This window comes from Podarcis muralis, chromosome 2 (genome assembly GCF_964188315.1).
Source record: "Podarcis muralis chromosome 2, rPodMur119.hap1.1, whole genome shotgun sequence".
Classification (NCBI taxonomy): domain Eukaryota; kingdom Metazoa; phylum Chordata; class Lepidosauria; order Squamata; family Lacertidae; genus Podarcis; species Podarcis muralis.
In genome coordinates this window covers 121,476,931-121,502,758 of record NC_135656.1, presented here as the reverse complement: position 1 = coordinate 121,502,758, position 25,828 = coordinate 121,476,931, and the positions used below count along the sequence as shown (strand labels likewise).

Genomic DNA, 25,828 nt, shown 5'->3' with positions numbered 1-25,828 from the left:
CTCAGCCCTGCCTGGGGACTGAATCTGGGGCTTCCTGCCTGCGGAGGAGACGCACTGCCCTCGAACTACAGCCCCTTTCCCTCAAGTGGGGATGGGGGAAAGGAAATAAATGTTTTTAATGGTGGTGGGAAGAAGATCCTCTTTCAGGGATGACTCCACTTTTCAGGCATGGCTTCACAATCACCAGGAAAATGTCTTGCGCAGGAGAATCCCTGCAGGGCCTCTGAGGCTCTCTTTGCTTCTTCCTCCCTCCCAGGAACCTGCAGCTTCTGAGCTCTTCAGTCCAAGCGAGGATGGAAGGAGGAAGATGGACGGTTCACCTGGACAGACTGTCTCCTGCCTCCCTCCAAACAATCTCTGAGCGTTGTCCTCCAGGACCCTCAGAGACATCTCGTGAGTTCCTAGGAAGTGGAGATAGGGACTTGGGGGGATGGAGAGTGGAAGCAGGGAATAAGATAAAGGGGGGAGATTTTACTGTGGAAACTGTGGGTGGGCCCTTGATATATTGGGAGGCTTCCCCTCCGGCAGGAAAATCCCTGGAGGGGCTCTGAGGCCGCCTTTGCTTCTCCGTCACCCCCCAAAACCTGCAGCTTGTTTAAACTTCTGAGTCCTGCAAAATAGTTCCAAAGAAGCTGGATTTGTGGTGCTAGAAAGGACCTGAGCTGGGGCTCCCCACCTCTGAGGCTGGTTCCTCTGTTTTGTTTTTGTTGGGTTGGTGTTGGTTAATTGTTAAGTTGGGGTCGGTGGTTATTTTAATTTGGGTATAGCTGTAAACATATTGTTATTATTGTTGCTATTCTTATTATTGGTTTGTTTGTTGCCTTTTTTTATGTTTGATGTTTTGTTCTGTTTTTATATATGCTCTTAGCCGCACTGGGTGGCTGTGAGAAGCCCACCAGATTGGGGGATATAATTTTTTAATATATGCCCCATTTGGGCTTCTGCAGGGGCTGGAGAATATCTAGGGCAGAGGAATCCCTGCAGCTTCTCTGAGGCTCCTTTTACTTCTCCCTCCCTCCTTCCCAAGAAACCTGAAGCTTCTTTAGGCTTCTGAGCTCCTCAGGAACGATGAAAGGGGCTGATCCTCTTTCAGCCTCTTTCTGCTAACACCACCACCTTGAAGATCCCGGGCACCCGGGAAATTAGACTGGCCTTGACTAGAGCCAGGGCCTTTTCAGCCGTGGCCCCGGCCTGGTGGACCGCTCTCCCACAAGAGACTAGGGCCCTGCGGGATTTGACATCTTTCCGCAGGGCCTGCAAGACGGAGCTGTTCCGCCAGGCCTTTGGGCAGGATGCACTTTGACTTACTTTCCTTTGTATAAAACAAGCCCGAAGGAGGCCCCCAACCCGCTCACAGGTTCTTGTATGATCAGTGGAAACAGTTGGTCCTGGCAACTATTAACCACTCTCAATTCCAACCTGATAATTGCCACCTGTTTTGATTTTAACTTGTCTGAATTAATTTTAAGATGTATTTTAATTAATTGATGTCTGTTTTTATGCATATTGTGTTGTTTTTATGATGCTAGCCACTCTGGGCCCTGCCTCGGCCGGAGAAGGCAGGATACAAAAATAATAATAATAATTATTATTATTATTATTATTATTATTATTATTATTATTATTATATTCTCCTGCAGACCTAGCAAGGATGGAAGGGGGAAGATGGACGGTTGACCTGGTCAGGCTGTCTCCCACCACCTCTGACTGTTCTCTCCCAGGACCCTCAGAGAGATCTGGTGAGTCTCAGGGAATGGAGATGGGGACCTGGGGAGATGTTGTGGGTGAGGAAGCTCCCCTGGCGAGAAAACGAGGAAGGCTGCAGGGCCAGAGCTCCGGGCTAGCAGAGATAAAAGGTAGAAGGAAAGGACATGAATGTTTTTTAATGGTGACATGGGCATAGTCAGAGTTTTGGGGCTGTTGTCTACCAGCTCCATCACAGGCTGAGACCCTACCTGCACACAGACTGTGCTACATGCCTTGGTTATCTCCCGCTTGGATTGCTACAATGCGCTCTAGGTGGGGCTGCCTTTGAAGGTGACTCAAGAAACTACAATTAATCCAGAAAGCAGCAGCTCAACTGGTGACTGGGAGCAGTTGCCAGGAGCATATAACACCGGTCTTAAAGGATCTACATTGGCTCAGAGTATGTTTCCAAGCACAATTCAAAGTGTTGGTGCTGACCTTTAAAGCTCAAAACGGCCTCAGCCCTGTAGACCTGAATGAGTAGGTCCACCTCCATCCTTCTGCCCGGACAATGAGGTCCAACTCTGAGGGTCTTCTGCTGGTTTCGTCACAGTAAGAAGTGAAGTAGTGGAACCAGCCCTGTGGAACACCCTCCCTTCAGATGTCAAGGAGATAAAGAACTACGTAGCTTTTAGAAGACGTCCGAAGGCAGCCCTGTATGGGGAAGTTTTTAATGTTTGCTGTTTTCCCTTAATTTTAGCAGGTGATGACCAGGGCAATAATGGTTCTCGGGGCTCATCAGAAAGAAATAAGCATGAAGCGAAGAGAACAAATGATAGCCCTTCGTGTGGCAAAACGTTCAAAGGTAAATCGAGCCTCAGCCCACACTGCAGAATCCACTCAGAGGAGACACTGTGTAGATGCTTGGTGTGTGGAAAGAGCTTCAGTGACAGCTCTGGCCTAAAATCACATCAAAGAATTCACGCAGGACAGGAATCATACCAATGCCTAGAATGTGGAAAGAGTTTCAAGCGCCACTCAAACCTTACAAGACATCAGAAAGTCCACAGCAGGGAGAAACCACATAGGTGCTCTGAGTGTGGAAAGAGCTTCAGTTGCAGGAGAAACCTTACAGAACATCAAAAACTTCACACAGGGGAGAAACCGTATACCTGTTTGGACTGTGGAAAGACCTTCCGTCACAGCTCAAGCCTTGCTTCGCATCAAAAAACCCACACAGGGGAGAAGCCGTATAAATGTTTGGAGTGCGGAATGAGCTTCGCTCACGGCTCAAGTCTTACATTGCATCAAAGAATTCACACTGGGGAGAAATCTTATAAATGTTTGGAGTGCGGAAGGAGCTTTGCTCACAGTGTTAGCCTTACTACACATAAGAGAACCCACACAGGGGAGAAACCATATAAATGCTTGGAATGTGGAAAGAGCTTCAGCCAGAGTTCACACCTTAGTTCACATAAGAGAACTCACGCTGGTGAGAAGCCGTATAAATGCTTTGAGTGTGGGAAGAGCTTCAGTCAGAGTTCACACCTTACTGTGCATGAGCGAATCCATACAGGGGAAAAACCATATAAATGTGTGACATGTGGAAAGAGCTTTAGTAACTGCACATACCTTGTTTGCCATCGCAGAATCCATACAGGAGAGAAGCCATATAAGTGCTTTGAGTGTGGAAAGAGCTTCAGCCAGGTTACAAGCCTTCATATACATCAAAAAATTCACAGAGGTGAAAAACCGTATGCATGTTTTGAGTGTGGAAAGAGCTTCACTCAAAGCTCAAGCCTTGAACGTCATCAAAGAATTCACACAGGGGTGAAACCATATACCTGTTTTGAGTGTGGAAAGAACTTCAGTCACAGCACAAGCCTTACATATCATCAAAGAATTCACACAGGGGAGAAACCATATAAATGTTTGGACTGTGGAAAGAGATTTGCACAGGGATCTAAGCTTACTTCTCATAAAAGAACTCACATGGGATAAACCATATATATGCTTGGAGTGTGGGAAAAGATTTGGTCAGATTTCACAACTCATTTTGCATAAGCGAATCAAGAGGAAAGAAATATTGAGATGCTTGTAATGCGGAAAGCATTTTAATTAGAGCACCGCTGTTGCTAAACTTCATGGAATTCATACAATAATTCCAATGGGAGAAATGGTACAGCTGTTGTCTCGAAGGTGCCGTCAACTACAGGGCTGGCTGCCTTCCTGGTGAAATCAGTGGTGCTGTGAGCTTCTTTTGCTTCTTTCATTTAAATCAACAAAAACACACAGAAACATGGAATGTATGTCCTCAAAAACCTGAGCTGTTGCCTAGAGTGAGTCTTCCTGCCCCCAGCAGTTACTTCCTGGCCTTGAGTCCCTTCCTGTTGTCTACGGGGGCCACTAATGGAAAATCTCTGTGGCTGTTTGGCTTTCTGCTCTGTGAGATGAAGGGCACGCCTGGTTGTAGGGGAAGGAGGGGACTCCAGTATACTAGAGACATCGTGTCGCTTGGGTGCTGTGATATTTCTAACGCAACAGGCTCCTGTCTCTGTTCAGGGCTGGAGCACCTGCTATCTTGCTCCTGTTGATCCACTATTTCCCAGCTCCTTCCTTCTTCTGCGGTGTGTCCCATCTCAAACCACCGCAATTCTAGATCCATACTCCCTTCCTCTTCCCCTTCTCTGAAGCCTATTGGAGTGGCAGTCTCCACCACTCTTGCTCATCTCATCTTTGAAAACAGACCAAAGGATGGCCTAATATGGTCACACTCTTATCTAAGGAAGCATGTTGTGTGGAAAGGCAGGGGAAAAAGGCCTGAGCATCATGTACTGCTTCTGAACTCCTGCAGGTTTCTGGCTGGTGCTCTTGGGTACAAGATGGTGCCATCCATGGACCTTGGGTCAGATCCTGCAAAACAGTTATTGAAAGCGGACCAGGATTCATTGCTTTTGTTTTGTAGCAGTTGGGTAATTTGATTGTAGTTGGTAATGAGGCATTTCCCTTCTTTCCTCCAGGTGTGTCCCACCTTTTCCTTGTAACTTCTAGATGAATTAAAGCATTATATTTGAGCATTATCATGGGGGTCAGAGTAATACATTTTGTTACCTGTGTGCTGTTGTAGTTACCTTTCACTGGAAAGGTGGAATATAATCAGGTATACCTATAAATGCACATGCACAAAAACACATGCATACTCAGAAATAATAAAATTCCTCACTTATAAACCACTGCAGGAGGAAGCAACGCCTTGAAGCAACATTCCAACATATTGTTAGTTACAAGCAGGCCAACTAATTCAGATTAACACCATCAGCTTCTGTCCATCTTTATAGAATAAGTAAAAATGCTATATTCTTAACCATATTGGATTATCTTTTTTTAAAAAGGGAAGGGGGAAATTGAGTTCCCCTAAGTGTTTTCATTTTGAAAATCTTAACACACTTCTAGTCATGCAAATTCTTCATAGCTTTCCTGAAAACTCTAATGGAAACTTTTGGAACAGGGCAGAATTAAAGCAGTAAACAGCTCCATTTTAGGAAGAAAGTGAAGAAAACTGCCTTTTAAAAAAATACAGTGGTACCTCAGGTTACAGACGCTTCAGGTTACAGACTTCGCTAAGTCAGAAACAGTACCTCAGGTTAAGAACTTAGCTTCAGGATGAGAACAGAAATCATGTGGTGGCAGCAGCGGGAGGCCCCATTAGCTAAAGTGGTACCTCAGGTTAAGAACAGTTTCAGGTTAAGAACGGACCCCCAAGGTACCACTGTAGTTGTTTATTCAATGTTGAATATTTATATACAGAATGATAAAAAGTACAAAAATGCAGATACTATGGACGTTAATGGTTTAAGGAATAAATTCACAATAAACAATCCCTGTGTACCTGTGTGTGAATATGGGGAGAGAGGAAGGAGGGAAGGAAAGTGTATCTGAAGAAAGGGCTTGTGGTCTCAAGGATATGACATTCACCATTTACTCAGACGCTTCAGGTTACATACGCTTCAGGTTACAGACTCTGCTAAGTCAGAAATAGTACCTCGGGTTAAGAACTTTGCTTCAGGATGAGAACAGAAATTGTGGTCCGGCGGCGCAGCAGCAGCAGCAGGAGGCCCCATTAGCTAAAGTGGTGCTTCAGGTTAAGAACAGTTTCAGGTTAAGAACGGACCTCTGGAACGAATTAAGTATTTAACCTGAGGTACCACTGTAGAAGACATTGCAATTATTCAGCCTGGAACTTGCCAGAGCCTGGAGTTCAGTTGCCAAGTCACCGCTGTCCTGAAGGGTGCATAGCTGGCAAACCAGCAGAGGTGAGAAAAGCCATGGCGGGGGGGGGGGCAACCAGTGGGAGTGGAGAGGAGCCCCTCCGAAGTTTTGGAGGGAAGATCTTGAGAGGCCAGGGGCTGAGCTGGATTGGAAAGCAGTAAATAAAATGGAAACATTTCTTTTAAATAAAAGCATACATGTGCTAGGAGCTCCGCAAGAGCTGAGCTCTTGTTTAGAATAGAACAGAAATACAATTTAAGAACCTATATATAATCTGAAAACAAGATTAGGCGAGAAAATAATTATAATCAGCCCAACAGTTACCAATAAAGTGCATGTATTACTCAGCCATAAATAAAACCTTCACAAATCCACCTTGGTTAGGAAGCACGCTAAATTGACAGCCTTTATAGCATATTTAACCTGAAGACTGGGGAAAGTCATTCTACACTTCAAGCTGGGATCCAAGGAATCGCTTCTGTCAACCGGAGGGAAAGTTCTGTTGAACAAATGAAATTGTTGGAGAGGCGATGGAGGAAATTGTTGGAATGATGATGATGGGAGAGAGAAATGCAAGATGGGCCTGCGACAGATTGCAATGGATTGCTTCGAAGTCGGTTCAGCAACACATTGGGGGGTGGGAGGAATCACCCCCCAACCGCCCTGTATTTCGCCAGAAGAAAGGTAGCAACCCTACTTTATGGGGTACAAAGAAGCAGAATCCGCAATGTCCCCAGCACCTTACAGTTTGGGGTGGGGGTGGAGGGTTGAAATATACTCAGAGTTGCAAAGTGATTTCATGCTCTTTATTCAGCTCATAGTGGTGAGGAGGAATGAATGAAAGTCCCCTCAAAGTATCTGCTTTATATACATTATTTACACAATGGGCTGCCCATGATTGGCTAATTCTGGAATTCTACTGTAAGCCAATCAGGTTGTGGATTCACTTCTATCTGGAGCATGATTGGGTGGTTCCTGCCAACCAATCATACTGCTGCATTGTTCTAAGACCAATCAGACTGCTGCATTCTGAATCCTATTGTTCTAGGACCAATCAGACTGTAGTTTGGATCCTATTGTTCTAGGACCAATCAGACTGCTGCCTTTTGGATCCTATTGTTCTAGGACCAATCAGACTGTTGCAGTTTGGATCCTATTCAACTCAGTACATAACAAGGGTGAAGGGGGATACTGGCTCTTCAAGGGTTAAAGGCAGCGATTATATTATGACAGAGGACTTCCTGGGGGAGGAGAGGAAAAGCGTCACTTCCTCCTCCGTTTGTCACATGTGACAAGCTGCGAGGGAGGAGATTCTGCAGCGCGGAAGACTGTGCCTTTTGCAAGGTAGGAAAAGAGGGATATATTTTTTGGGGGGGCGGAGGAGGTGGCTCCCGTGTCAGAGCAGGAGAGAAGCCCTCCGGGGGAGGAGCATGCATGGGGCTGCACCCCACATTTGAGCCCCCAAAGAGCTGCGGGGAGAGCAAAGGACCTCGAGGGCTGCAGGGGCGCCCCAGGGGGAGAGCAAGGCAAGAAGGCGAGGCGGGGGGGGGAAGGGAGTTTTAGGGTGGGGTAGGAACCCCCCCAAAAAAGGAAAGGGGGCAGGGTGGCTCTGGGAAGAGGAGGAGGGAGGCATGGATGTTTTGGAAAGAAAGGGGTCGAGTAGAGAGGGCAGGATTAGACCAAAGGGGGGGGTCTTGGATCGGGGGCTTTCTGCCTGCTGAGGAGATGCTCCGCCCTTGAGCTACAGCCCCTTCCCTTAAAGTGGGGCTGGGGGGGGGGGCAGCTCTGTCTCAGTTCCAGACTGGCAAAGAGGAAAGGAAGCCAGGAAAGGAAATGAATGTTTTGAATGTTGGGGGGAAGAAGATCCTCTTTCAGGCATGACTCCACTTTCCTCACATGGTGGGGTCCAGGAGTGGGGACTCTCCTCTTTTACCAAGGAAACTGCAAGTGGGTGCCCACACCTAGGCAGGCTTATCTTTCACCAGGAAAATATGTTGGGTGGGGAAATGGATGCAGGGCCTCTGAGGCTCCCTTTGCTTCTCCCTCCCTCCCTCGAACCTGCATCTTCTGAGCTCCTCAGGAAGGATGGAAGAGGCAGATCCTGCGAACCTAGCAAGGATGGAAGGGGGAAGATGGACGGTTGACCTGGTCCGGCTGCCTCCCCCAACCTCTGACCGTTCCCGTCCCGGACACTCAGAGAGATCTGGTGAGTGTCAGGGAATGGAGTTGGGGGCATGGAGGTTTGGGGAGTGGAAACAAGGAAATTCTGTGGCAAGATAAATCCCTGCAGGCTCCCTTTGCTTCTGCCTGAGTTACGGGGATTGTGGGGGAGGAGGATTTATGGATGGGGGGGAGGGACACAACCCCCAAGTGAGCAGAAAAGACACAGGGGGGAGAAAAGGCAAAGAGGTCTTGACTGGAAGAAGGGAGGGGAAGAGGACCAATGGGTTTCTGTGTGTCAGAAGAGGGAGAATATGCACAGCAGTCCATTGCAGATTTACTCATATGTAAGCTCCACTGAGTTCAATGGGAACTACTTTCAGGTCACTACTGAGCGTACCATGCCCGCCTTAAGAAAGATAGAGGAAGCAGACAGATTAATTTGGAATCACAAAAACATGTTTAAAAACTGTTGGGGACTGTTGCAGAGGGGATGTCCAGCGGCAGGAGAATATCTAGGGCAGGAGAATTCCCTGCAGGGCTGCTGAGACTTCCTATGCTTCTTTTTCCGTCTCAGGAAAATGCAGCTTGTTTTGCCTTCTGAGCTCCTCAGGAAGGATGAAAGAGTCTGATTCCCCTGGTATGCCTCTCCTGGTATGCCCCGCAGAAGACCTTAAGGTCCATGAATAATCATAGTTTGGGCCCTAAGGAAGTCAGATTATCCTCCACCAGGGCCAGGGCCTTCTTAGTGATGGCTCCGACCTGGTGGAATGCTCTGCCCCATGAGACCAGGGCCCTGCAGGATTTAACTTCCTTCCGCGGGGCCTGTAAGACAGAGCTATTCTACCTGGCTTTCAATTTGAACTTAGCCTGATCTTTTATTCCCCTTCCTTCCCTCCACCTTCCCTTTTTATGAAGATTACCCACTCTGGGATCATAGAATCATAGAGTTGGAAGAGACCACAAGGGCCATCGAGTCCAACCCCCTGCCAAGCAGGAAACAACATCAGAGCACTCCTGACATATGGAGCAGCAGAAAACAACCTTTCTCCCTCCTCTATATGACATCCTTTTATATATTTGAACATGGCTATCATATCACCCCTTAACCTCCTCTTCTCCAGGCTAAACATGCCCAGCTCCCTTAGCCGTTCCTCATAAGGCATCGTTTCCAGGCCTTTGACCATTTTGGTTGCCCTCCTCTGGACACGTTCCAGTTTGTCAGTGTCCTTCTTGAACTGTGGTGCCCAGAACTGGACACAGTACTCCAGGTGAGGTCTGACCAGAGCAGAATACAGTGGCACTATTACTTCCCTTGATCTAGATGCTATACTCCTATTGATGCAGCCCAGAATTGCATTGGCTTTTTTAGCTGCCGCGTCACACTGTTGGCTCATGTCAAGTTTGTGGTCAACCAAGACTCCTAGATCCTTTTCACACGTACTGCTCTCAAGCCAGGTGTCCCCCATCTTGTATTTGTGCCTCTCATTTTTTTTTGCCCAAGTGCAATACTTTACATTTCTCCCTGTTAAACTTCATCTTGTTTGTTTTGGCCCAGTTCTCTAATCTGTCAAGGTCGTTTTGAAGTGTGATTCTGTCCTCTGGGGTGTTAGCCAGCCCTCCCAATTTGGTGTCATCTGCAAATTTGATCAGGATGCCCTTGAGTCCATCATCCAAGTCGTTGATAAAGATGTTGAATAAGACCGGGCCCAAGACAGAACCCTGTGGCACCCAACTAGTCACTCTTCTCCAGGATGAAGAGGAACCATTGATGAGCACCCTTTGGGTTCGGTCAGCCAGCCAGTTACAAATCCACTGAGTGGTAGCATAGTCAAGACTGCATTTTACCAGCTTCTTTACAAGAATATCATGGGGCACCTTGTCGAATGCCTTGCTGAAATCAAGGTAGGCTACATCCACTGCGTTCCCTTCATCTACCAGGCTTGTAATTCTGTCAAAAAACGAGATCAGGTTAGTCTGACATGACTTATTTTTCAGAAATCCATGCTGACTATTGGTGATCACAGCATTCCTTTCTAGTTGCTCACAGACTGTTTGCTTAATGATCTGCTCCAGAATCTTCCCTGGTATTGATGTCAGACTGACTGGGCGATAATTATTTGGGTCCTCTCTTTCCCCCTTTTTGAAAATAGGGACATTTGCCCTCCTCCAGTCTGCCGGGACTTCGCCTGTTCTCCAGGAATTCTCAAAGATGACTGCCAGTGGTTCTGAAATCACATCTGCCAGTTCTTTTAATATTCTTGGATGCAGTTCATCTGGCCCTGGAGACTTGAATACATCTAAACTAGCCAAGTATTCTTGTACTATCTCCAGCACTTCCCTAAGTTTTCTTAAAGTCAAGAAATTGACTTTAAGAAAACTTTCTTAAAGTCAAGAAATTGAGTCCTAGTATGCTTGGCTGCTCCTTTCCGCTGTATAGTAAACTTCATAAGAGCATGATCAGTCGCGCCTAATGATCCTTCCACTTCTACCCCACTAACCAGGTCATCAACATTGGTTAGGACCAGATCTAAAATGGCTGTTCCTCTTGTTGCTTCTCCCACTTTCTGGACAATGAAGTTGTCTGCAAGGGCAGTGAGGAATCTGTTTGACCATATGCTCTTGGCTGAGTTTGACATCCAACAAATATCCGGGTAATTGAAGTCCCCCATTACTACTATCTCCCTTCCTTTTGCATGCTTGGCCATCTGTTCCAGGAAGGCATCATCTATGTCCTCCGTTTGGCTTGGGGATCTATAGTAAACTCCCACAATCAGGTCACTGTTATTCTTTCCCTTTCCACTGTTATCTCTTACCCTTAATTTTGACCCAAATGCTCTCACTTTGGCTTTGAGGTTCTAAATCTTGGATCTCTTCACAGGTATACACATCCCTGACATATAATGTCACTCCTCCTCCTTTCTTGTCTGGTCTGTTTCTCTGAAATAGATTGCATCCCTCCATTATTACATTCCAATCGTGGGACTTATCCCACCAGGTTTCAGTGATGCCTATTATGTCATATTTAGTTTGCTGTACCAAGAGCTCAAGCTCATCTTGTTTATTTCCCATGCTTTGCGCATTAGTGTACAGACATTGAAGTCCATTAATCATTCCCCCGTGTCTCTTATTTAAGGATTTTTTCCTCCCACCACTAGGTCTGCGTGCTGTTTGCTCCATTTGGTCTATGACATTTGGATGATCATCTTCATCAATTGATAGACTCCTACCTTCAGGAGCACTGTCTCCCTCCCCCACATTAGTCAGTTTAAAGCCCTCCTGATGAGGTTTCTGAGATTTTTGGCAAAAACATTCCTCCCAACCGTTGTGAGGTGCAGCCCATCGCTTGCCAGAAGTCCATCTTCAAGAAACTGCAGTCCGTGATCTAAGAATCCAAACCGTTCCTGTTTACACCATTTGCGAAGCCAGCTGTTCACTTCCACTATTTTTCCCTCTCTCCCTGGGCCACATCGTTCAACTGGGAGGACAGATGAGATGACAATTTGTGCATTTAATTGCTTCAATTTCCTGCCCAGAGCCTCGTAGTCTCTTTTGATCTTCTGGAGGCTATCGCTTGCAGTGTCATTGGTTCCCACATGAACCAAGAGGAAGGGGTATTTGTCAGTGGGTTTTATGATTCCTTGCAGTCGTTCAGTTACATCTTGGATCTTAGCCCCGGGGAGACAGCACACTTCCCGAGACATCTTGTCAGGCCCACAGATCACTGCTTCTGTTCCCCTCAGTAGGGAATCCCCTATCACCACTACACGCCTCCTCTTAGTTTTGGTCGGGGTTCTTCCGTGAGCTGTCCGTTCCAAGGTCGCCTGCACATTCCCTGAGGACTGACTTTGCTGCTCGTCTTCATATACCTGATCGACTGTAATGAGGGAGAGATCCTCAAATGGAGTCTGCTCTTCGTCTTCCATGCTAGGGGAGAGGACCTCAAAGCTATTGTGTATTTCTAAACAATCAGAGGGAACCCTGGGCCTCCTACTTCTTTGAGTCATGTTTCTCCATATATCTGGCTCCTGTGTTGGTGAACTAGCTTCCTTCTCAGGGGTGTCCCCTGTCTCCTCCTTGGTGGAGACGGTGTTCTCTGTTGCTTCCAAGAAGAGCTCCAGCTCTCTAATTCTTTGGAGCGCAGCTACACGTTCCTCCAGTTGCTGGACTGGGATCCCACAGCTAATTCTCCCCTGGTCTCCTCGCTGGCCCAAATAGGACTAATTTAGCCAGCTACCCTGGTGATCATCTAATGTTTAGGTGGATCGATTTCCACCTAAATTGATTTTTGAATTCTGAATTTATTGTTATTCACATTTTATACTGTATTTTATGCTGTTTTTTGTTGCATCAATTAAGTGTTTTAAATTTGTTGTTAGCTGCATTGAGCCCGGTTTTCTGAACCAGGAAGGGTGGAGTATATTTATTTATTTATTTATTTATTTATTTATTTATTTATTTTTCTGCAAACCTAGCGAGGATGGAAGGAGGAAGATGGATGGTTGACCTGGTCAGGCTGTCTCCCACCGCCTTTGAATGTTCCCTCCCAGGACCTTTAGAGAGATCTGGTGAGTTCCAAGGAATGGAGATGGGGACCTGGGGAGATATTGGGGGTTGAGGAAGCTCCTCTGGCAAGAAAACAAGGAGGGCTGCAGGGCCAGAGCTCTGGACTGGCAGAGATTAAAGATAGGCAGGAAATGAATGTTTTCTAATGGTGACTTGGGCATAGTCAGGATTTGGGGGCTGCTGTCTACCAACTCCATCTGCTACACAGGCTGAGACCCTACCTGCACACAGACTGGTACATGCTTTGATTTGTAGAATTGATTGATTAGCGTGACCTGCTAATTGATTTACGATCCACAATTAGCTCTTTACTGCCGTCCGGCGCGCTTCCCTCAGCTGCGCGATCTCAGCTCCGTCCTCGTCCAGTCACGCCTCAGCAGAGTGAACACAGCGGTGAAACTGTCACTTAGCTTCACTTAGCTTCCGACAAACACACAAAGCCCGGTTTGTCTATTTACAGTTGTTTATTCCAACAATTCTCCGGAAAACCCAGGACTACTTGCAGCCATGACAAACTGCTTCCTTTCCCTCTCACAGCACAGAGAGGAACAGCAAACTCCTCCCAAACTCCTCCCAGCTTCGAAAGCTGACGTCAGAATGTTGTGGCATCATGGGAACAACTTAACCTGTTAAGTTCCAAACTCCACATGATTATCTCCCGCTTGGATTGCTACAATGCACTGTAGGTGGGGCTGCCTTTGAAAGTGACTCGGAAACTACAATTAATCCAGAAAGCGGCAGCTCAACTGGTGACTGGGAGCAGTTGCCAGGAGCATATAACACAGGTCTTAAAGGATCTACATCGGCTCAGAGTTTGTTTCTGAGCATCATTCAAAGTGTTGGTGCTGACCTTTAAAGCTCTAAACAGTCTTGACCCTGTAGACCTGAAGGAGCATCTCTAACCCCAGACACTGAGGTCCAGCTCTGGTTCCCTGATTGCCAGAAGTGAAGTTACAGGGAACCAGGCAGTGGGCCTGCTCAGTGGTGGCACCCTTCAGTTCTCAAGGAGATAAAGAACTATGTTACTTTTAGAAGACATCTGAAGGCAGCCCTGTAATATAATAATACTAATATTATAATAATATCTTTATTGTCATTACCCCCTCTCGGGGACAACGAGATTACTTGACTGCTCCACAAAGCCACTAATTAAAACAATACAGTATAGTACAGCAAGGAAGATTAAATGACTTTCAAAGTCCAGGCTTCCCATTCAGGGCTGAGCTTCCGTACCACACACATAAGCCATAAGTGAGCACGCTCTCAATGGCACAGTGATAGAAGGCAAGCAGCAGTTTCTGCGGAAGATGGTTTTTCCTTAGAATTCTCAAAAAGTACAGTCTCTGCTGCGCCTTCTTCATAAGCCCCCTTGTGTTGACACTTGGTCAGTTTGATGTTTTATATATGCTGTAAGCTGCCCAGCGTGGCTGGGGAAAGCCAGCCAGATGGGCAGGGTATGAATAATAAAATCACCATCATCATCATCAGATGTTACAGGAAGTCTCGCTAGGATTGTGATTTGGGTTACATTTTTAATTGTCATCTTCCCTTAACTTTAGCAGGTGCTGAACACGACAGTCATTGTTCTCGGGTCTCATCAGAAAGAAATAAGCATGAAGTCAAAGGAAGGACCTTTCAAGATCAAGAGGAAACAAGACCACAAGAGGAAAACCAAGAAGAAAATAGGAGGTATGAAGGCCTTCTAATGCAGACTGATAACGACCATCAAATCCCAGTCCAGAAAAAACATCAGAAGGGGAAGAGAACAAATGAGAGACCTTTATGTGGCAAAACATTCAAAAGTAAGTCTAGGTTCAAATCACACTGCAGAATCCGCACAGAGGAGAAACCATGTAAATGCTTGGTGTGTGGAAAGAGCTTCAGTGACAGCTCAGGCCTAAAATCACATGAAAGAATTCATGCAGCACAGGAATCATACAAATGCCTAGAATGTGGAAAGAGTTTCAAGCGCCACTCAAACCTTAAAAGACATCACAAAGCCCACAGCGAGGAGAAACCATATACCTGTTTTAAGTGTGGAAAGGCCTTCACTAGCAGCTCAGGCCTTGTAGATCATCAAAAAATTCACACAGGGGAGAAACCGTATACCTGTTTTGAGTGTGGAAAGGCCTTCACTAGCAGCTCAGGCCTTGTATATCATCAAAGAATTCACACAGGGGAGAAACCGTATACCTGTTTTGAGTGTGGAAAGGCCTTCACTAGCAGCTCAGGCCTTGTATATCATCAAAAAAATCACACAGGGGAGAAACCATATACCTGTTTTGAGTGTGGAAAGGCCTTCACTAGCAGCTCAGGCCTTGTATATCATCAAAGAATTCACACAGGGGTGAAACCGTATACCTGTTTTGACTGTGGAAAGACCTTCCGTCACAGCTCAAGCTTTGCAATACATCAAAAAATCCACACAGGGGAGAAGCCGTATAAATGTTTGGAGTGCGGAATGAGCTTCGCTCACGGCTCAAGTCTTACATTGCATCAAAGAATTCACACTGGGGAGAAATCTTATAAATGTTCGGAGTGCGGAAGGAGCTTTGCTCACAGTGTTAGCCTTACTTCACATAAGAGAACCCACACAGGGGAGAAACCATATAAATGCTTGGAATGTGGAAAGAACTTCAGTCAGAGTTCACACCTTACTTCACATAAGAGAACCCACACTGGTGAGAAGCCGTATAAATGCTTTGAGTGTGGGAAGAGCTTCAGTCAGAGTTCACATCTTACTGTGCACGAGCGAATCCATACAGGGGAAAAACCATATAAATGTGTGACATGTGGAAAGAGCTTTAGTAACTGCACATACCTTGTTTGCCATCGCAGAATCCATACAGGAGAGAAGCCATATAAGTGCTTTGAGTGTGGAAAGAGCTTCAGCCAGGTTACAAGCCTTCATATACATCAAAAAATTCACAGAGGTGAAAAACTGTATGCATGTTTTGAGTGTGGAAAGAGCTTCACTCAAAGCTCAAGCCTTGAGCGTCATCAAAGAATTCACACAGGGGTGAAACCATATACCTGTTTTGAGTGTGGAAAGAACTTCAGTCACAGCACAAGCCTTACATATCATCAAAGAATTCACACAGGGGAGAAACCATATAAATGTTTGGACTGTGGAAAGAGATTTGCACAGGGATCTAAGCTTACTTCTCATAAAAGAACTCACATGGGATAAACCATATATATGCTTGGAGTGTGGGAAAAGATTTGGTCAGATTTCACAACTCATTTTGCATAAGCGAATCAAGAGGAAAGAAATATTGAGATGCTTGTAATGCGGAAAGCATTTTAATTAGAGCACCGCTGTTGCTAAACTTCATGGAATTCATACAATAATTCCAATGGGAGAAATGGTACAGCTGCTGTCTCGAAGGTGCCGTCAACTACAGGGCTGGCTGCCTTCCTGGTGAAATCAGTGGTGCTGTGAGCTTCTTTTGCTTCTTTCATTTAAATCAACAAAAACACACAGAAACATGGAATGTATGTCCTCAAAAACCTGAGCTGTTGCCTAGAGTGAGTCTTCCTGCCCCCAGCAGTTACTTCCTGGCCTTGAGTCCCTTCCTGTTGTCTACGGGGGCCACTAATGGAAAATCTCTGTGTCTGTTTGGCTTTCTGCTCTGTGAGATGAAGGGCACGCCTGGTTGTAGGGGAAGGAGGGGACTCCAGTATACTAGAGACATCGTGTCGCTTGGGTGCTGTGATATTTCTAACGCAACAGGCTCCTGTCTCTGTTCAGGGCTGGAGCACCTGCTATCTTGCTCCTGTTGATCCACTATTTCCCAGCTCCTTCCTTCTTCTGCGGTGTGTCCCATCTCAAACCACCGCAATTCTAGGTCCATACTCCCTTCCTCTTCCCCTTCTCTGAAGCCTATTGGAGTGGCAGTCTCCACCACTCTTGCTCATCTCATCTTTGAAAACAGACCAAAGGATGGCCTAATATGGTCACACTCTTATCTAAGGAAGCATGTTGTGTGGAAAGGCAGGGGAAAAAGGCCTGAGCATCATGTACTGCTTCTGAACTCCTGCAGGTTTCTGGCTGGTGCTCTTGGGTACAAGATGGTGCCATCCATGGACCTTGGGTCAGATCCTGCAAAACAGTTATTGAAAGCGGACCAGGATTCATTGCTTTTGTTTTGTAGCAGTTGGGTAATTTGATTGTAGTTGGTAATGAGGCATTTCCCTTCTTTCCTCCAGGTGTGTCCCACCTTTTCCTTGTAACTTCTAGATGAATTAAAGCATTATATTTGAGCATTATCATGGGGGTCAGAGTAATACATTTTGTTACCTGTGTGCTGTTGTAGTTACCTTTCACTGGAAAGGTGGAATATAATCAGGTATACCTATAAATGCACATGCACAAAAACACATGCATACGCAGAAATAATAAAATTCCTCGCTTATAAACCCCTGGAGGAGGGAGGAACACCTTGAAGCAACATTCCAACATATTGTTAGTTGCAAGCAGGCGAACTAATTCAGATTAACACCATCAGCTTCTGTCCATCTTTATAGAATAAGTAAAAATGCGATATTCTTAACCATATTGGATTATCTTTTTTTAAAAAGGGAAGGGGGAAATTGAGTTCCCCTAAGTGTTTTCATTTTGAAAATCTTAAGGCACTTCTAGTCATGCAAATTCTTCATAGCTTTCCTGAAAGCTTTCATGGAAACTTTTGGAACAGGGCAGAATTAATGCAGTAAACAGCTCCATTTTAGGAAGAAAATGAAGAAAACTGCCTTTTAAAAAAATACAGTGGTACCTCGGGTTACAGATGCTTCAGTTTACAGACTCCACTAACTCAGAAATAGTACCTCAGGTTAAGAACTAAAAACAGAAATTGTGTGGCGGCGGCAGCGGGTGGCCCCATTAGCTAAAGTGGTACCTCAGGTTAAGAACAGTTTCAGGTTAAGAACGGACCTCCAGAACAAATTAAGGTCTTAACCCGAGGTACCACTGTAGTTGTTTATTGAATGTTGAATATTTATATGCAGAATGATAAAAAGTACAAAAATGCAGATACTATAGACGTTAATGGTTTAAGGAATAAATTCACAATAAACAATCCCTGTGTACCTGTGTGTGAATATGGGGAGAGAGGAAGGAGGGGAGGAAAGTGTATCTGAAGGAAGGGCTTGTGGTCTCAAGGATATGACATTCACCATTTACTCAGAAGCCGTATGTGGTTCAAGGGGATCAAGGGGATCTGGACCCATGGAAGTTTCTGAGTCATCTTTCAGGGAAGCCCCGTATAGAAGACATTGCAATTATTCAGCCTGGAACTTGCCAGAGCCTGGAGTGCAGTTGCCAAGTCACCTCTGTCCAAAAGGGGGCATAGCTGGCAAACCTGCAGAGGTGAGAAAAGCCATGGGGGGCAACCAGTGGGAGTGGAGAGGAGCCCCTCCGAAGTTTTGGAGGGAAGATCTTGAGAGGCCAGGGGCTGAGCTGGATTGGAAAGCAGTAAATAAAATGGAAATATTTCTTTTAAATAAAAGCATACATGTGATGGAAACTTGGCAAGAGCTGAGCTATTGTTTAGAATAGAACAGAAATACAATTTGAGAACCTATTTATAAACTGAAAACAAAATTAGGCGAGAAAATAAATATAATCAGCCCAACAGTTACCAATTGTAGCAGGAACCCCCCCCACCCCAATCATTCTGTTTGTACAAACTTCACACACACTCACACTCACACACTACATACGCCACATTTCTGTTATAAATTCATAGAAAAATCAACCATACATTGGATTTGCACTGTTCCATTTTTATTTTACTCCATATGACAAGGACTATCAAAGGGGGGTGACAGGGGGGTGGCTTGGTTCTGGTCAGCCATAATCCCTTCACCATCCCAGCACATCCACAGGAGCCCTGCCCAGTTGCTATGCCAACCCAGATGGTCCTAGACAGAAGACAATCAAGATCACAAAGAACTTGCATATGGGAGTGAATTCAGCATGGACTGAAACAAAGGACAATGATCAGATCTTCCCTCTGGGGGCAGGAAACTGCCAACTCCCCTTTGTCTCCTGGAAGTGACTCATGGGAGGGGGAGAGAAGGGAACCAGCCAGGTGACAGGACACTCAGGTTACCACCAACTCCTCCCTCAACCCCTCCTTTCTGTAATGTATGCATGATGTTTCTGGGGGGTGGGCTTGACCTAGAGGAGGGGAATTTGAAAAGTTTTTATAAGACCTTGCACACTATTTTTCTGGGTCTTTCCTCTCTCCTGCAAATGAGGGGAACACCCTGATGCATCAGTTCAATAAAGGCCAAGCCTACAGGCTGCTGTTTTGCTCCAAGTTATCCTGGTTGGTGTCTTTGTTTTGTCCAAGGGGGCCCTCGGATTTTCCGGTAACACAATAAAGTGCATGTATTACTCAGCCATAAATAAAACTTTCACAAATCCAAACTTGTTAGGAAGCACGCTAAATTGACAGCCTTTATAGCATATTTAACCTGAAGACTGGGGAAGTCATTCTGCACTTCAAGCTGGGATCCAAAGGATTCTCTTCTGTCAACCGGAGGGAAAGTTCTGTTGAACAAATGAAATTGTTGGAGAGGCGATGGAGGAAATTGCAGGAATGATGATGAGGGAGAGAAATGCAAGATGGGGCATCGTGTTGGGCTGCGACAGATTGTAATGGATTGCTTCGAAGTCGGGTCAGCAACAAATTGGGGGTGGGTGGGAGGAATCACCCCCAAGGTAGCAACCCTACTTTATGGAGTACAAAGAAGCAGAATCTGCAATGTCCCCAGCACCTTACAGTTTGGGATGAGGGAATACTGGCTCTTCAAGGGTTAAAGGCAGCGATTATATTATGACAGAGGACTTCCTGGGGGAGGAGAGGAAAAGCGTCACTTCCTCCTCCGTTTGTCACATGTGACAAGCTGCGAGGGAGGGGATTCTGCAGCGCGGAAGACTGTGCCTTTTGCAAGGTAGGAAGAAAGAGGGATATATTTTTTTGGGGGGGGAGGGGGCTCCCGTGTCAGAGCAGGAGAGAAGCCCTCCGGGGGAGGAGCATGCATGGGTTTGCACCCCACATTTGAGCCCCCAAAGAGCTGCGGGGAGAGCAAAGGACCTCGAGGGCTGCAGGGGCGCCCCAAGAGGAGAGCAAGGCAAGAAGGCGAGGCGGGGGGGGGAGAATTTTAGGGTGGGGTAGGAACCCCCCCAAAAGGAAAGGGGGCAGGATGGCTATGGGGAGAGGAGGAGGGAGGCATGGATGTTTTGGAAAGAAAGGGGTCGAGTAGAGAGGGCAGGATTAGACCAAGGGGGGGTCTTGGATCGGGGGCTTTCTGCCTGCTGAGGAGATGCTCCGCCCTTGAGCTACAGCCCCTTCCCTTAAAGTGGGGCTGGGGGAGGAGGTGGAAGGGAGGGAGGCAGCCCTGTCACAGCTCCAGGCTGGCAGAGAAAGAAGGAAGCCAAAAAAGGAATGTGTTTAATGATGGTGGGTAGAAGATCCTCTTTCAGGCATGACTCCACTTTCCTCACAGGGTGGGGTCCAGGAGGAAGGGGCCCCTCTTTTATCAAGGAAACTGTAAGTGGGTGCCCACACCTAGGCAGGCCTATCTTTCACCAGGAAAATATGTTGGGTGGGGAAATGGATGCAGGGCCTCAGAGGCTCCCTTTGCTTCTCCCTCCCTCCCTCGAACCTGCATCTTCTGAGCTCCTCAGGAAGGATGGAAGAGGCAGATCCTGCGAACCTAGCGAGGATGGAAGGGGGAAGATGGACGGTTGACCTGGTCCGGCTGCCTCCCCCAACCTCTGACCGTTCCCCTCCAGGAGCCTCAGAGAGATCTGGTGAGTGTCAGGGAATGGAGTTGGGGGCATGGAGGTTTGGGGAGTGGAAACAAGGAAATTCTGTGGCAAGATAAATCCCTGCAGGCTCCCTTTGCTTCTGCCTGAGTTACGGGGATTGTGGGGGAGGAGGATTTACGGATGGGGGGGAGGGACACTGTGGGATTTGGAACTTAACAGGTTAAGTTTTACCCATGATGCCACGGCATTCTGACATCAGTTTTCGAAGGTGGGAGGAGCTGGGAGGAGTCGAGTTCAGTTCTCTCTGTGCTCTGAGAGAGAGGGACATGCTTGGCAATGGCTGCCAGCAGTGATGGCTGAAACGTTCCAATAAAAGCTGTAAATAGACAAACCTGCCTCTGTGTGTTTGTCTGGAAGCTAAGCTAAGGACGTAAGGCTGTTTTACATCGCTGTGCTTCAACTCTGCTACTGGCGTGACTGGACGAAAGAGCGAAGGAGCAGAGGTGCGCAGAGGAAGTGTGCCGGACCTGCCGGGCTGCTATAAATCGCTAATTGTGGACCAATAAATCAATTAGCGGGGTCGCGCCAGACCAATAAATCGTGTCATTGCACAGGTTATGGAGGTCAGCCAACGCTCGTAAAACAGTCGTAAAACAGCTTCAGGAGGGCTTTGAAGCTGGGATCTGAGAAACGGAGCTGGCCGGATGTCGGAGGCTGCTTACAGTGAGTCTCGCCTGATGTTTGCGTCTAAAAGCACAGAAGCAGCTGGGAGCTGAAAGCAGCTGAGAAATCGTTTCTCCGGACGGGTGCTGGATAAGCTGTAAGTAGGCTTGGGCCCCTTGGGAGAACGGGAAAAGATGGCGGACGGCCATGATTCATTCTCCGTGCCTTTCGAAAAACTAAACGGCAAGAATTGGGCAGAATGGAGTCGAAAGCTGAAGGCCTGGCTGGTAGCCAAGGGTCTGTGGGAGGCGGTCTTAGGGCCTCCACTGCCTCCACCAGCCGCCGGAGCTTCGGCTGTGGACATTGCAAATGCGCATGCCTCGCAGAGAAAAAATCAGAAAGCCCTGGGAGCTATAGTGCTCAGTTTGGAGGGCTCACAGTTGCCCCATGTGGAGGGTTTGGACACTGCGCATGAAGCTTATACTGCTTTGGAAAGAGTGCACCACAGGACCACGGCTGGTGCAAAAATCCACACCACCAGGCGTTTGTTTGAGATGAAGCTGCATCCAGGTGGGGACATAAGACAGCATGTTACAGAGATGCTCTCTGTGTTTAATGAACTGCGGCTGTTGCAGGTGAACTTTACAGATGAGCTGAAGGTTTATATTTTGCTCAGCTCTCTGGACAAAAGTTATGACAATCTATGTCTAACTTTGGAGTCTATGAGTCCACAGGATTTGACTCTGGCGTACGTCACGGGACGCTTGACTGACGAACAGGAGAGACGCCTAAGGGAGGGCAAGTCTGGCGCAGGCAGCTCCGCCGGAAGCAAGGGGGGGGCCAGGCCAGATGAGAGCTCTGTTCAGGCTTTTTCCATTCGTCGGTGTTATACGTGTGGGTCCAACAGCCATCTTAAAAGAGACTGCCCACAAAGAGCGAGGGCAGCTGCACAGGAAGGCTTCAAGGTCAACCCGCTGAACTCCCATGGGAACCAGTCGGGTTTCCATGGCAACAGGCCTGGGAAGACAGGCAGGCGTGGAACTGAGTCTGGTGGACGTGACAGACACCAGGAGGATTCTTATCAACTGGCAGCTAGTCTGGCTTTGTCTGGGGACAGCTCAACCAGCTGTGGGACAGGCTCAGAGCTTTGTTTTGTTATTGACTCTGCAGCAAATTGCAATTTGATTCCAGATACCCCTGCTGTCGAGATGTGGGATTGCAAGGCAATTCCGGCTGGAAAAACTGTACTTTTTGCAAATGGACAGAAAAAGAATGTAACTAATACTGGCAAAATGTATATTTCTATTTTACAGGAAAAGTTGGACTTTTGGACCGTTCCTGGGATGCACCACTGTCTTTTATCTGTGCCTTATTTGTTGAAAAAGGGGTTTAAGGTTTGTTTCGAAGATGCTGTCTGCACAATCTCCAAAGGAGGGAGGATATTTGCCAAGGTTAAAAAGGGGCAAAATGATCTCTTTGTTCTTAAAACACCTCTGGAGGGTGAGGGGAAGGTTGGGAAAGCACAGGCTTTACGTGCAAAAATCAACAACCACGAGCAATGTGCTCATGCGTGGCATACAAAAACAGCTCATGGTTCTCTAGAAGAACTGCAGGTGCTGCCGGAGGTTTCCAAAGGTTGTAAAATTACAGAATGTGGATATGCTGTAAGTTGTGAAACCTGCAGGCTGGCAAAGGTAAGAGGATGCAGTTATCCAAAGGTGAAAAGGGTAACCGCAAAACCTTTTGAACTGGTCCACATAGATTTGTGGGGTCCTGTAAGGGAAGCAAGTCTGGGAGGTGCAAGGTTTCTCCTGACGGTGCAGGATAATTTTACCCAGAACACTTGGACCCATGGTCTCAAATCCAAAGATGATGCAGCACAGCTGATCAAAAGATGGATTGAGGAGGTGGAACAAAGATTTTCCACCAGAGTACAAGCGGTGACCAGTGATAGGGGAGCTCAATTTACAGGGTCTGCTTTGCAGAAATTCTTTCACAAGAAAGGGATACGTCACACAGTGACTTCACCCAATCAGAAAGGGGTGGCAGAGCTGAGAAGGGAGGCTCTGGTTCAGGCTGCACAGGTGATGCTGGCAGATGCTGGGTTACCTCCAAGGTTTTGGCTGGAGGCAATCAAGTATGTGGGCTTCACCTGGAATCGTACCTACAATTCACTGGTAGGTGACACACCTTTTGGGTTGTTGCATGGCAGGAAACCCCAGGTTCATTTTTTGCGAATGTTTGGTGCAAGTGCGTCTGTGCTGGTACCTGCTGCTTTGCAGGGGCCAGATGGATCCAAGTTCCAGAAAATGATCTTCTGCGGGTATGAGCCAGCAGCACGTGCATGGAGGTTTGCATATCCTTCAGGTGATCAGAGTAAGGTGCTGATCAGTAAACGCGCTGAGTTCTATGAGCAGGATAAAAGGTCAAAAACTGCTGTCCAGCGTGATCTGCTCTCAGAATGTCTGTATGATTCTGAGGAGGAAAGGGAAGCAGAGGCTGATCCCAGTGATGAGGACCAGGTCCAGGATCAGAGTTCAGAATCCGATGATGACGATCAGGTCACTGAACAAAGTCAGGAGCAGGATGAGGTTTCGGTAGCTTCTCCACAAGATGTTAAGAGAGCACCCAAAAGCGAGCCTAGTTCTCCTGTGAGTGTAATGGAGAGGATTCGAAAATGCTTTAAGTCAGAGGGGGAATCCCGTGATGCTGAGGACACACCTTCTGGTGGCGGTGAGTCAGAAGTAACATCTGAGTTTGTGCCTAGAAGGTCCAGTCGCGCAACAAAGGGTGTTCCACCTGAAAGATATCAGGCCACAAGTGCGTGGATAAATTTCGCACAGTGTGATTCTGAGAGTGTTGAAGGGGTTCAACGGGTGCCTGGGAAAAATGCTGGAAAGAGGCACAAGGCAAAGGGAAAGGTGTTGGACTCAAAAGGGTCTTGTCAGAATGCGCGGCAAGGGGGGATGTGGGATTTGGAACTTAACAGGTTAAGTTTTACCCATGATGCCACGGCATTCTGACATCAGTTTTCGAAGGTGGGAGGAGCTGGGAGGAGTCGAGTTCAGTTCTCTCTGTGCTCTGAGAGAGAGGGACATGCTTGGCAATGGCTGCCAGCAGTGATGGCTGAAACGTTCCAATAAAAGCTGTAAATAGACAAACCTGCCTCTGTGTGTTTGTCTGGAAGCTAAGCTAAGGACGTAAGGCTGTTTTACATCGCTGTGCTTCAACTCTGCTACTGGCGTGACTGGACGAAAGAGCGAAGGAGCAGAGGTGCGCAGAGGAAGTGTGCCGGACCTGCCGGGCTGCTATAAATCGCTAATTGTGGACCAATAAATCAATTAGCGGGGTCGCGCCAGACCAATAAATCGTGTCATTGCACAGACACAACCCCCAAGTGAGCAGAAAAGACACAGGGGGGAGAAAAGGCAAGGAGGTCTTGACTGGAAGAAGGGAGGGGAAGAGGACCAATGGGTTTCTGTGTGTCAGAAGAGGGAGAATATGCACAGCAGTCCATTGCAGATTTACTCATATGTAAGCTCCACTGAGTTCAATGGGATCTACTTTCAGGTCACTACTGAGCGTACCATGCCCGCCTTAAGAAAGATAGAGGAAGCAGACAGATTAATTTGGAATCACAAAAACATGTTTAAAAACTGTTGGGGACTGTTGCAGAGGGGATGTCCAGCGGCAGGAGAATATCTAGGGCAGGAGAATTCCCTGCAGGGCTGCTGAGACTTCCTATGCTTCTTTTTCCGTCTCAGGAAAATGCCGCTTCTTTTGCCTTCTGAGCTCCTCAGGAAGGATGAAAGAGTCTAATTCCCCTGGTATGCCTCTCCTGGTATGCCCCGCAGAAGACCTTAAGGTCCATGAATAATCATAGTTTGGGCCCTAAGGAAGTCAGATTATCCTCCACCAGGGCCAGGGCCTTCTTAGTGATGGCTCCGACCTGGTGGAATGCTCTGCCCCATGAGACCAGGGCCCTGCAGGATTTAACTTCCTTCCGCGGGGCCTGTAAGACAGAGCTATTCTACCTGGCTTTCAATTTGAACTTAGCCTGATCTTTTATTCCCCTTCCTTCCCTCCACCTTCCCTTTTTATGAAGATTACCCGCTCTGGGATCCCACAGCTAATTCTCCCCTGGTCTCCTCGCTGGCCCAAATAGGACTAATTTAGGCAGCTAGTCCTGGTGATCATCTAATGTTTACGTGGATGGATTTCCACCTAAATTGATTTTTGATTTTTGAATTCTGAATTTATTGTTATTCACATTTTATACTGTATTTTATGCTGTTTTTTGTTGCATCAATTAAGTGTTTTAAATTTGTTGTTAGCTGCATTGAGCCTGGTTTTCTGAACCAGGAAGGGTGGAGTGTATATATATATATATATATTTATTTATTTATTATTCTGCAAACCTAGCGAGGGTGGAAGGCGGAAGATGGACGGTTGACCTGGTCAGGCTGTCTCCCGCCACCTTTGAATGTTCCCTTCCAAGACCTTTAGAGAGATCTGGTGAGTTGCAGGGAATGGAGAGGGGGACCTGGGGAGATGTTGGGGGGTGAGGAAGCTCCCCTGGCAAGAAAACAAGGAGGGCTGCAGGGCCAGAGCTCTGGACTGGCAGAGATTAAAGATAGGCAGGAAATGAATGTTTTCTCATGGTGACTTGGGCATAGCCAGGATTTGGGGGCTTCTGTCTACCAG

The 25,828-nt window shown here is 47.0% G+C and overlaps 2 protein-coding genes across 8 annotated transcripts in view; both read left to right on the top strand.

The window, feature by feature from the left end:
* The first annotated feature begins 262 nt into the window (after nucleotides 1–262).
* On the top strand, nucleotides 263–16,950 carry LOC144326685 (uncharacterized). Its single transcript, XM_077923436.1, is given in 5 exon segments — nucleotides 263–393; nucleotides 1,641–1,739; nucleotides 2,447–3,705; nucleotides 14,525–15,864; nucleotides 15,866–16,950. Coding segments are annotated over 5 exon segments (2,904 nt in total). The 5' UTR covers nucleotides 263–293; the 3' UTR covers nucleotides 15,972–16,950.
* Nucleotides 16,951–19,547: 2,597 nt separating this feature from the next.
* LOC114592576 (uncharacterized) overlaps nucleotides 19,548–25,828 on the top strand; it is a 44,292-nt gene continuing 38,011 nt past the window's right edge. For 2 of the 7 annotated variants that reach the window (XM_077923244.1, XM_077923242.1), the window contains exons 1-2: nucleotides 19,906–20,503; nucleotides 25,547–25,639. In XM_077923244.1, the coding sequence (XP_077779370.1) occupies nucleotides 20,308–20,503; nucleotides 25,547–25,639 (289 nt within the window). In that variant the 5' untranslated portion in view covers nucleotides 19,906–20,307. Of the gene's footprint in view, nucleotides 19,642–19,901; nucleotides 20,504–25,546; nucleotides 25,640–25,828 lie in introns of those variants that run through there. The other 5 variants (XM_077923248.1, XM_077923249.1, XM_077923243.1 and 2 more) reach the window with 5 other exon arrangements.